General features: G+C 36.3%; 2 protein-coding genes and 1 long non-coding RNA gene across 3 annotated transcripts; 2 read left to right on the top strand and 1 right to left on the bottom strand.

Annotated features, from left to right (window-relative positions):
* Window positions 1-3,043: 3,043 nt before the first annotated feature.
* On the top strand, window positions 3,044-6,442 carry Smyd3 (SET and MYND domain containing, class 3). The gene is given in 10 exon segments (XM_067780273.1): window positions 3,044-3,064; window positions 3,270-3,482; window positions 3,852-4,014; window positions 4,017-4,149; window positions 4,222-4,463; window positions 4,537-4,667; window positions 5,247-5,423; window positions 5,515-5,800; window positions 5,859-6,021; window positions 6,086-6,442. Coding segments are annotated over 9 exon segments (1,509 nt in total). The 5' UTR covers window positions 3,044-3,064; window positions 3,270-3,479; the 3' UTR covers window positions 6,297-6,442.
* Window positions 6,443-8,325: 1,883 nt separating this feature from the next.
* Window positions 8,326-9,206, top strand: LOC137249100 (uncharacterized). Its single transcript, XR_010952250.1, has 2 exons — window positions 8,326-8,750; window positions 8,817-9,206. It is a non-coding gene; the product is annotated as an uncharacterized lncRNA (long non-coding RNA).
* Zw10 (Zeste-white 10) lies at window positions 8,693-11,532 on the bottom strand. The gene is made up of 5 exons (XM_067780272.1): window positions 10,728-11,532; window positions 9,940-10,563; window positions 9,554-9,881; window positions 9,219-9,481; window positions 8,693-9,151 (listed from the first exon to the last, which is right to left on the bottom strand). Exons 1-5 carry the CDS (start codon window positions 11,421-11,423, stop codon window positions 8,939-8,941), a joined length of 2,124 nt encoding a protein of 707 aa, XP_067636373.1. The 5' UTR covers window positions 11,424-11,532; the 3' UTR covers window positions 8,693-8,938.
* Window positions 11,533-12,196: the final 664 nt, after the last annotated feature.

Raw genomic sequence — 12,196 nt, 5'->3', positions numbered from 1 at the left:
TTTAGAAATTTTTAAAAATACATTCGGAGTAAAAAAGGCTAGAAAAAAGTCACGAAGCTGAACCCAAAATTTCGAGGCTAAAAGCAAAAAAAGGCTAAATCTAGCCTCGAAAAGGCTAACCTGGCAACACTGCATGGCACCATCAAATATTTTTTGAGTTTGATTTCAATGCTTAAACAGTGAGCACGTGCCACACGAATTCTTTGGTACTCTGTTTAAAGCTGCAGTTACTGGTGCCGTATGGCGTATCGCTGTATCCGTATCCCTATCGTAATCAGCTGTTTATCGTTACGACAGTAAACCAAACCCCAATTGGTTGGCTACGATACGGTTACGACCTTAGCGGCACCAATAATCGATTGCATTGATTCTCATAATGTTGGTCGAATCAGCTGTTATAAGGTTACCGATACGGTTACCGATAAAGCACCAATGTCTCCAGCTTTAAGCGCGCGTGCGACACTCCTTTTTGTACGACCATCAAAATCAAACTAAAACAGCTGTCGTCGATTTTGACGAAGTAGCCATTGTGCTTTCGCTCATCGTATACAAATATGATCGCTTAGAAGGTGCTAAGCTCACGTCCACCTCTGGCTATGACGCTTTCACACCACTATAACATAACAATTGAAAGCCATGTGCCGTTCTTCGCTTTTATTTGTGGCACGGTAAAGCGTCCAAGCGCGTAAACGTTAATGCCGCAATTCGAAAATTCTTCTATCACAATATATTTACACAGAAACTGAAAAACGACATTTAACCCATTGTACAGGTCTACAAGTAGGATATGTAGCAGCACGCACATACACAGCCACGCTCACCTGATAAAATGCTTGTTCTTGTTCGTTTTTTTTGTGGATGCTATTTGGCACTGTTGTACTTCTTAGGACCAAAAAAAGTTTAGTAGCTGCTATCGAAAACTGCTTAAAATTTTTTTTCTTATATTACAAAGAAATATACTTATTTACTTTCAAACGAGCTCTTAATTACATCTCTCTTTAATAACCATATATTTTGGACAATTTTAATTAACAAATTGTGATACTTTATTACCGGGGACGAATGCTAAAACACGACCAAAACCGTCGGGGGAGGTATTAATAGACGCGTTTTGGCCTCGCTTCCAATAATTCGAATACTTTTTCTCTTCGGACTATTGACAACAGGACAAAATGCGTCTATTCATTTTTCTTTCCGCTTTTTTGGACGGGTTATTGCAGTCGACCTCGGTTTCAAACTGTTTTTCGCGGAGAACTTTTGAACGGGTAGAAAAACTTAACTCACGTGTTTGTATTCTTAATACTGAAATAACTACGCGTCTTCAGATACCCCAATTGAAGACTTTTTTATAATTTTCTGAAGGACCCATATGGGTGCGCTTAGAATTTTCTACTAAATTCGTTCAAAAAATTTACCATCACAGCAACCCATATCTGATATTCCAATCCCTTTTTTGCTTCCCTGTGTCGCTTTCGACGAAGCAACCCCGGTAATTTTGACACTTCGTTCAGTGTCAAAACTCATGTTCCACGCAGGTTCCACTGGGTTCCACGCTAGTTTGACACTGACCGAAGTGTCAAACTGCCGTGTGTTAGAAAGGGAAAGAAATTGTTTCCCTCTCATACATATCATACTTGTAAACCTGTACAATGATTTAACCGATCAAAAATCAGAGACGCGGTCGCGTACTTCTCCGCAAAAAAACTGAATGGATCATGCAATCAAATTGTGTCAAATTGACATAGTCATATTTCTCTATTCTTAACCACATTTTTTCTTATTTTATGATTTTACATAAAAAAAGGAAAGGCAAAATTTAGTCAAAACTTGTCCAAAACAAAACAAAAATATTCAAAGAAGCTAATAAATTCGCTAACTCAGACATATATGGATATGGCTATGGTATGGTTGAGCCAGGGCGCTATGGTATGGCTCAATTCACCAATTACATTGATTTCCATAAGGTTGGTTGCATCAGCTTCTCTATATGGATATGGCAAGTACTCAAGGGCCTTTTAAACTTAGCGTCATTGTGGTTAAAACAAGTGTAATATGTTATCCGTCAACTGGACAGAACAGGATGTTCAATATGGCTACTTTTAAGCGTTTCGACAACGTGTTCAATATGGCGGCACATAGGACCGGCTTCTTCAGTGGTTGATAGAGCGAGAATGAGATAGTGATAGTCAATAAAAAGTCAGGTGATCCATTCTATTTGTGATTTTGACGTTTAAAAAATTAAATGTAAGGCGCGATAACCTCCGAGGAAATCTAAGGCCGAGCTTCTCTTCCAATTTGCGTCTTGCTCTTGATTTTCCCTACAAATTGGCCGGACGGGACCTACATGTTTTATGCCGACTCCGAACGGCATCTGCAAGGTAGATGAGTTTTTACTGAGAGGTTTTCATGGCAGAAATACACTCGGAGCGCTTGCCAGACACTGCCGAGGGTGACCCCGCTTAGAAAAATGTTCTTCTAATTGAAAAACCTTATTTCTAAAATTTTGATGTTGCTTTGCCGGGGGGTTGAACCCAGGGCATACGGTGTGGTTGGCGGAGCACGCTTCCATCACACCACGGTGGCCGCCGTTGACGTTTATGCAGAAGTTATCACTCTTGTCTTACCCACAAACCTTATGGAAATCAATGTAATTATTCAATGGTGCCATACCATAACGTGCTAGCCATAACCATACCATAGCCAACCAATTGGTTTTTGGGTTTTCACCATATGCATAACCTAAAAATATTTGAGTTGGAGAATTTATTAACTTTTTGAAGATTTTATTTATTGTTTTGGATACGTTTTCAGTAATTTTTATGGAAATTTTACGATTTTTTGGTTAAGGCACCAATAACTGATGCCAATTGATATGGACAAGTAAAAATATGGTTATGACTATGTCAACTTTGCCAGACCCTTTAACCGAAATAATTTCTGCGCGGAGCACCTTTTTGCACAGATGTTGGTGTGTGCATAGAAAAATTATAAATCAAACGACTAGAGGTTTTCTTTTATAATAGATTCGACCACATGCAAATTTGAAACTGATATAGGTCCTCATGTAAATATTATTATTAAGCGCCCTATGGTTCTGATTAAGGCGTTATGGCTATGGCAAGTTTGCCACGAACTTTATTAGGTGTCACCAAAATAGCACCGTTTATATTTTTAATTTTTATTTACATATATTTCATATTAAATTTGACTGGTAAATACAAAAATAGAATAATAGGTCATTGTAAAGTTTAACCTGTACTATGTAATAGGCTGGTGCGTTGGAAGAATAAGCAAACGAATATTCACTGCAGACGAGCCCATTAAAAATTAGTGGTTTTATCATCAGGCCGCAGGAGTTTTGGGATTACTATTACCATAGAGTGAAATTATATACCCGACATCCAATTCAATTCTCACCAAGTTAGAGCAGTATAAAAAAGAACAAACATACGAGTCACTCGCAATGATCGGTGCGTAAAATGGTATTTAATATAAAAAAAAATGGTAATAGTCTAGTTGAGGGGTCGACTGCTAATACGCTATCAAAAATATCGAGTGAGGTGTCAAAAGACGCGTATTAATCTCGAAAATCCGAAGGCGGAAAAGAAAAATTTTATCTGTCCGGAGATATTTGCAGTTGAAGTTGGCGATTTCAATGTGGTTGTTGTTATGTTAGTACCCACAAAAAAATTTGTGCATCACCGTGGCGGTAGCCACCTTCGGATTATTAATACTGATATCAAGACGCGTCGTTTGACACCTCTCTCGATATTTATGGTAGTGTATTAGCAGTCGACCCCTCAACTAGACTATTACCAAAAAAATATTTATTTCATAAACATTTTCCTCAGACGTTCAAGGACTTGCTGTATGCTAAGAACTATACATTTCTACGCATAAGAGAATTTGAGGAGCTCTTGGCAGCTTTCCGTAGCGCACGACTGTTGGGGCAACCGCCAGCGATAACAACGCTTATCCGTTGTGATAAGAAGTGCGATAATCAGTCGACTAACACCAAATGAAATCGGCAAAAACAACACGTAGTGACAAAGCTATAAAAAGGGGCGATCGCATACTAACAGAAGAACCATTCGCATTTGTATTACAATCCAAGTACCGTAAGGAACGTTGCGACAACTGTCTGCAAAAGTGAGTGATGAAATGCTGAAGTAAAGAACCAGCAAAAACAAACACTAAATGTATTTTATTTTTGCATTGCAGGGGAAAAGTGCTAAAATGTTCCAATTGTCAGTATGTGTACTATTGTAGTCGTGATTGCCAAATGAAAAGCTGGAACGTTCATAAAACTGAATGCCCATTCCTAAAGCGAATTTATCCACGTATTGTGCCAGATGCTGCACGAATGCTATGTAAAGTAATCATTCACTTAGATAAGGGCGGTGATTTGGTGCGTGGCTATTATACACAGACATGTTCGCGACGCTTTCGTGATCTCATGTCGCGTGAGTAGGGTTGTCTTTAATGCTATCTTTTTTTTTTTTGAGTATAACAAATACTTTTCTTTTTCGCCAACAGATTATGCAGAGATTAAAAATGACGTGCGCCGCTTGGAACACTTGGAGTCTTTATACGTGGTATTGAAGGATATGATGGGGGATAGCGTTATTGTGCCAAATTTCACCGAGTTGACAAGCATCTATGGTAGGGTAAGAAACTATTTGTTTTAAAATAGCTTAGGTGCCTATAATTAGTTTCTAGTTTTATTTATGGCCGATGATAGCCAGCACGTGCCACTTGTTTTTGTTGTTGTTGTTGTTGTAGCAGTGCGCCACCTGTTTTACATAGCTATATATGAGAAGTGACTGCCTCAATGAATTCGCAATTTCCTGGCGTTTGGCCAAACAATTCTAGATGGCATCCACTTTGAACTAAACTTAAACTTTATTTACCGGTAGAAGCAGCCATCAACATTGCTTGCGTGCTTGCAATCTTATTTATAGATAAAATTTGCGCCGATAACGGCGCCTGATGCTTTCGCTTATTTTTTTTTTTTTTTTGTTTTTTAATTTTAAAAAAAAAAATATTTAACGTAAAAACGTCAAGATTTTCAAATTTCCTCATGCTTTCCTGTTTACCGTTTCAAATATAAATGTTTTAAATAATAAAGGGGTATTCATCCACTAATAAACTGTACAAACATTGTACAAAATCTTTCAATAACACTTAAAAGAAATGGTTGTATTTTTGCCAAAAAGTTTGAATTACATTGCTTTTTCCCCTTTCAGTTAATCACAAACGGCTTCAGCATACTCGACCCAGAAATGAATTCTATAGCCACTGCCATTTACTTGGGTGTCTCAGTAACAGATCATAGCTGCAAACCAAATGCGGTTGCTACCTTCGAAGGTACTACACTTCACATACATGCGATTGAAGATATCGAGTACTTGGATTGGTCTAAGGTAAGTTAAAGAAATATCCTTACATTGCATTCATGTCTGTTTTTATTTTATTTATTTATTTTTTCTAATTCATGCACTTTCTCCCTATTAGATATTTATTAGCTACATAGAGTTGCTAAATACACCCGCACAACGACGCGCCGAACTTCAATCAAATTACTATTTCCTTTGCATATGTCCGAAATGCACAGATGTGCAAGAGACGCATGAAATGCTTGCCGCAGCTTGTAGCAATGAAAAATGTCATGAATTTTTAGATATAAATCTCATTAATTGTCCACGTTGTGATGTTGGAATTAGTCCGAAGCAACGTAATGGTTATAATGAGGCAATGACAATAACAAAAACGCATTTGGAGAATATGAAGGAAGTGGCTTGTAAGGAATTATGAAATAAATAAAAAAACAATATTTTTACTTTTAATTATATTTTTAGATTTAGATGTGTGCAAAATCTGCCTGTCCAAACAAAATGGTTTTATACATCCTCTAAATATTTGGCGTATAAAAACTTTAGATGCCGCATTTGATGCAGCTATCGATGTATCTAAATGGGAAGAAGCATTAGAGTATGGCAAGGAATTAGTGCCAGGATTTAGGTACGTTTACAAAATGTCGAAACTACTAAATCTTATATTTTTAAGTAAACTATAAAATTCATAGGAAATACTATGGCGAATGGCATCCATTGTTGGGTTTACTCTATTTCAAAATTGGTAAAATTCAATTGTACAAACGTCAATCAAGCGAAGCTGTGCGCAGCTTGAAAGAGGCACAAAAGATACTAATAGTTACGCATGGCCGTGATCACAGTCTTTTACGCGAGCAATTACAGCCCATGTTGGGACAAGCTATTGTCGAATGCAGCGCCTAATAAAAGTGATAAATTTATAATTTTTTTTTTTTTTTGAAATTTGGTTTAATGGAGGGGACTATATTAAAAGTCCCATATTCCAGGTTATTATCAATATTATATGTTGTTTAATTAATGGATTAAATTTCCAATGTTGTATAGACGCACGTTGAGCTCCACCAGTACACAATGGTAATACCAATTCGGCCAGAACCATGTGTAGCAGCTTGCTATTAGTATTTGACTATCCGTGATTTGTAAAATGGTATTTAAATGGCACCACGCCAGGTTATATTCAAATAGTCTTCGTATTTAGTGTTATATATATATATTTTTTTTTTTTTTGAGATGTAATTTCAAAGAGGCCAGAACCACGTGTAGCAGCTTGCGAATGGATGGCAATTTTTGTAATTGTTTTCAAATTCAATTGAGATTGGTATTTAGATGGCACTACGCCAGGTTATATTCAATTTGTCAATTAATTTATTAATGTTCACAGAAAGTGATTTTAAAATTTTTGCAATCAAAAATGCAATTTAATGTTCATAGATATGCACAGTATTGCATAGCTTTTAAAACGAGCTGCTTATTCAGCATAAAATTATTAATCCGTAATTTGTTCCGTTATAATTCCGAGAATTTCCTTAATTTCCAGTATATGGCCTGTTGCCATGTGTTAAGCATTTTCCCGTTACGACAGTTATACGTAAATCGAGTTGGTATTATGTGGCCCACGCCAGGTTGTCATTTCCAATTTTTCAATATGCTTTCACTTTCCACCACTATCTGACACCAGATCAGTGAAGCACTGCATCTCCCAACTCTGCCGAAAAGCCAGAAGGAAGCACAAAGCCTACCTTGAGGCCATTAAAATTTTCGGCTCAACTAAAAAAGCCCGACAAATTACAGTTGAGCCGAGGATGACCCGCACGACCACTCTGACTGAACGACTAGAACGGAATGCGTAAATTTATAATTGGTAACATGTAGGTGCTAAAGGGCCCATTACTGATACTTATCCGGCAATTACCCACCGACGTGTGCCGTACGTACGGCCGTTTGTCGTATGAAGCACGTTTGACCGAACTCTCAAGCACGTAGGAATCATTGTGTGCGTCTGTGTACATGTACATAACATATTTGTGTGTGTATTGTTTACAGATAAGCACTATTGCCATTGACAATTTTGCATGCATGTTTATGGAAACATCAACTTTTTCCAATTTAATTTTTGATGTTGTAAAAGGCTGGAATTAATATTAATTATATATAAATAGATTACATATTTCTAATCTGCACTTTTACATAATTATTTCGAATTATTTTCACAATTTTTCAAACTTTAATTAGGTGTTTTTGTATAAGACTGCAAACGGTCAAAAATTAGCGCACAAAAGTTTACTGGGCAACTCTGTCTAGTGAGAGAGCGATCAGCTGACACGTTCTTACGGAAAAAAATCAAAATTGTTTTGATTTCTACGTTCCGGGCTACGTACGTACGGGCGTTGCATGTCGGTGAGTTTTCGTTTACATTGCACACTCATAAGATAGGTCGTGTCAGCTGACACGTTTTTTCTACGTACGTTCGTGAGTAACCACGGCTTTAGCATAGACTTGACTTGGCTTGAGAACTGTCACTTACAGTTCTGTTAAATGAACATTGAATGTTACTGATTACTCAAAACATAGCAACACTTAACTTGACTTAAGGCTCCATTACTGATACTTAGCATAGACTTGACTTGGCTTGCGAACTGTCACTTACAGTTCTGTTAAATGAACATTGCATGTTACTGATTACTCAAAACTTAACTTGACTTAGAAGTCTGTTGGATTTTGATTTTCTATGTAAGTTCTAAGTGACGTTTACATTTTGAGATGCCATTTGTTTGCTTCCATTTCATTTTGACATTTTGTCATACAAATTGACATTTAAAAATAAATTTCAACGCTGATTATGATGCCAGATTTTATGCGCCAAGTGGAGTATAATCGTGTCTAAGTTGCCAAGTTTACGCCAAGTCAAGTCAAGTCTATGCTAAGTATCAGTAATGGAGCCTTTAGAAGTATGTTGAATTTTGATTTTCTATGTGACGTTTACATTTTGAGATGCCATTTGTTCGTTTCCATTTCATTTTGACATTTTGTAATACAAATTGACATTTATTTAAAAATAAATTTCAACGCTGATTATGATGCCAGGTTGTATGCGCCAAGTGGAGTATAATCGTGGCTAAGCTGCCAAGTTAACGCCAAGTCAAGTCAAGTCTATGCTAAGTATCAGTAGTGGTGACTTAAAGGCTTGTATGTAGTAGGTAAACTCATTCATTATTAGTTCATTGTAGGTTATTAATAGAGCATACAAGTTCTCGCCATAATCTATTCACGCATGTAGAAATACTAAAAATAAAAACGAATTTTAGATCCTCATTCTCCATTATGAAACGGTCATTCGTTTCGCCTTAGAGACAAGTGGCTAGTATATTTACATTATGTTAAACAATAGCAACATATCATCTGACATTTGATTTCACCTTCCAGTTTAACATAACGTAAGAAATGAAGGGCCGAACGAAAAATTATACAGAATACCATTGCTACTCAAAATCTCTGGTAGGCGATTCGTTCGCCTGGAATATCGTTCGCCGTAGAGAATGAAGACCTTAAACAATTTTAGCTAATGCCTTAGCACGCCGATCTGTGTTTTGGAAAAGTGCACGTATCAGGTGCTTGATTTCTTCAGCCTTATAATTGGCAGTTAATATACCAGCACCCTCACACCACTGCTCGGTAATTTCTTGCAGTGAAGCGTTTAATATCATTTTCAATTGCTCAAGTTTCAACCAAGATTTTATGTGTATTACTTCATGTTTGGTCTGTAAGTGTGTAGAAAAGAAAGAATTTAAATATATGGTTCTGAATTATTAGCAATTATGTATGTACCTTAAATAACGCCGGTACTTTCTCCAATATAACGCCAATCAATTCGCTCAACTCATTTGCCACAGTAGCTGAAATATCTTCCATTGCTTGTATACGCCTTATAATTTCTTTACAAAAGTCATTTAAAATATCGTAGAATATTTTATTATATACGCCTTCAGGTAATACGTTATGCCACACATTCTTTAACAAATCGAATTGACGCAGACATTGCCGCAACAGCTTCAAAGGCGCTGTACCAACAGTATGTGCATCGGAAATATCTAGGAAAGAAGGAGAACCAATTTAAAACATGAAAAATGCAATATCCTTTCATAATACATGTGGAATATTACCAAAATCATTAAGAATGCCCATTATAATCTTTTGCTGATAAGTAATTTGTACATTTAAATGTTTGCTGCCAGTCATATGCAAAATCTTCACCAGCGCAGGATATGTGGGTATGTTCTTTTCCGAATTGGTGGTGACCCAATGAGCTAGGAATTGACAGTTATTATAGAATAGCGCTGACTGCTGTGGTATATTCTCCAATAATTTTTCATGCAATTTCGGCACTTCACCCACATATGAATTGATAATAACGCTAATCACATTTAACAGGCTAGCGTCCTCTGCTTCATCTACCTGGCGTAATATGCGTTCCATAAGCTTTATCAGTTCCTAAACACACACCAACTTTAAAAAGGTACATGTGTTTATTGCAAAAATATGTAATTACCAATGTGCTTTTCGACACCATGCAACAGGGAAAAAGAAACGGATTTTTCGCCACATCCTCCGCAGAGTTCTTTTCAGCTATCAATGTCATATCTTGCAAATCTTTATGCATTATATCTGTTGCACTCTCCAAAAGCTTATTGCTAAACTGTTCTCGAAAATATGTTTCGAATTTCTCTGCAAAGTCGCTTAAGGCATGATCAGTGTCGGTATTAATCAAAAAGACATCGGCTAAAAAATGCTCGAATTGTATTACATCTTCTACCAACGTGGATTCCTCATATTCATTCATGTTTTTAGGTATTGAATGCATAAGACACTCCTCCACAAGTAAATACAGCAGACGCTGTTTTATATGATCGCCTATAATGGAGAAGACTTGTTGCTCATTCGATACTGAAACGTTTATGTTGGCCAAACAATGCAAAAGCAACTTAATATTTTCGAAAACTTGTTTATATGAAGGACGTAGACTTTTACTCATTTCTTTTAAGGAGTAGGAAAGCGTAAGCTGCACATGATCCGGATTATCCTCATTGTAATCGAGTGAAACAGGTTTCAAAATAATAGGTTCAAAACAGTTTCCCAATAGGAAGCTACACAACTTAATGGGATTGTAGCGTGCCTAAAAAAACTCAAATTTTAACAAGTTCCCTTGATACAAAAAAACCTTTGCAGAAGAAAAATTACACTTACCTGAACAAGCTGATAGCCATAGCAGCTAGTGCTCTTTTTTTGTTGGTCTTAAAATTTATTTTAAACCTAAATATATACAAATAATACACTTACCTGAAATAGCGCCATTACAGTGTCTTGCAGCTGATTAACATCCTTGGATACTTGCAACGTGACACATTTTGAATGCGAGAATGGTTTCTCTGTAAATTGCACAAGTAACTCGAAACGTTGTTGTAAATTTTGTTGTAATATATTAGCTTGTATATGATATTTTACTTTAATTGCATCATAACAATCACATTTTTGAAACACACGATCCGAATCCGTTCCTGCGTCACAGGAAATCAACGTTTTCAACTTACTCAAATGATCGAGCACAACTAAATATTCCTTATTGGAATTTGCTTCTTCGACACACTGAAAAAGGTCATCGATTTTGAGTATACGATAGGATACACGCAATCCCAGCGACATTTCGTTAAGTTCATCTATGCATGCTACTAGTTCTGAATTGGCTTGGCGTAATGCGGCTGCTGCATCACTCGCTACCGTTTGTAATAAGTTCTCAGCTTCACGTACCAACTGTTCACCTTCGTCGAGATAGGAATCGGCGGTTGTTTGATTGGGCATGAAATCAACATAATTATCATCTATGTGTTTGCGAATACGTTCTTGGTATCGCTTTATTTGTGACAAGATTTTTGTGATAGCGCCCTTGGTTGTCTCAGAATCGCCATTCTTAGTACCCTTCAGAATTTTGACTATAGAGTCGTCGTACAGAGCTTCTAACTTTACCTCATGTGCCATGCTTAGCAGTTGAATTAAATTCTTTGGTTTTTAATACAAAAAACTATAAATTTGCGAGAAGCCTGTGAATATTTATATTTTATACCGATTGTCAATTGTAATGTCAGAGAAGTGGTGAGTTATTTAAAAAATTCTATTATACCCAGGGTTGCATTACATAACAAAATAAATGATAAATTCAGATTATAGACAGTTTTGGATAACCTTACCTTAAGGGCCAGTTAATGGGGAAATACCCATAAAACCATAACCAGATAAAACAGCTGATCGAACCTACCTTATGGAAATCAATACAAACAAGAGATAATAAAGGCAAAAAATAAATACTTTAAGCTAAAAATCAATAGCGCAACAAATCAAAAAGAAATGTGGAGAATACTTAAAAATTTAATACTTAGCAAAGATTTAAACGAAATAAGCCTTATATTTTATAAAAACGAAGAAATAAGTGATGAAAATGAAATAGCTGATAAGCTCAATAAATACTTCATTGAGAGCATAGAATTAATAGATAATTCAATTGATAAAGAAATATATATTAACAATATTGATCATTGTCCTGAAACCTTTCATTTTAAAGAAATACAAATTTGCGAACTAAAGGCAATTTGTAAAAAACTTAAGAACAAAAAGGATTGGAATAATGTGAGCCCAAAGATCATTTTGGACAACTGGAATGTACTTGGGCCTTTCTTAACAAAGTTAATAAATCATTCATTAATGAGCGGAGTATTCCCAAATGAATGGAAGGACTCATTGGTAGTGCCAGTTGA

Source organism: Eurosta solidaginis, chromosome 4, assembly GCF_040869045.1.
Source record: "Eurosta solidaginis isolate ZX-2024a chromosome 4, ASM4086904v1, whole genome shotgun sequence".
NCBI classification, from domain to species: Eukaryota; Metazoa; Arthropoda; class Insecta; order Diptera; family Tephritidae; genus Eurosta; species Eurosta solidaginis.
The sequence above is the reverse complement of the archived record's forward strand: the minus strand, read 5'-3'. Positions and strand labels throughout refer to the sequence as shown.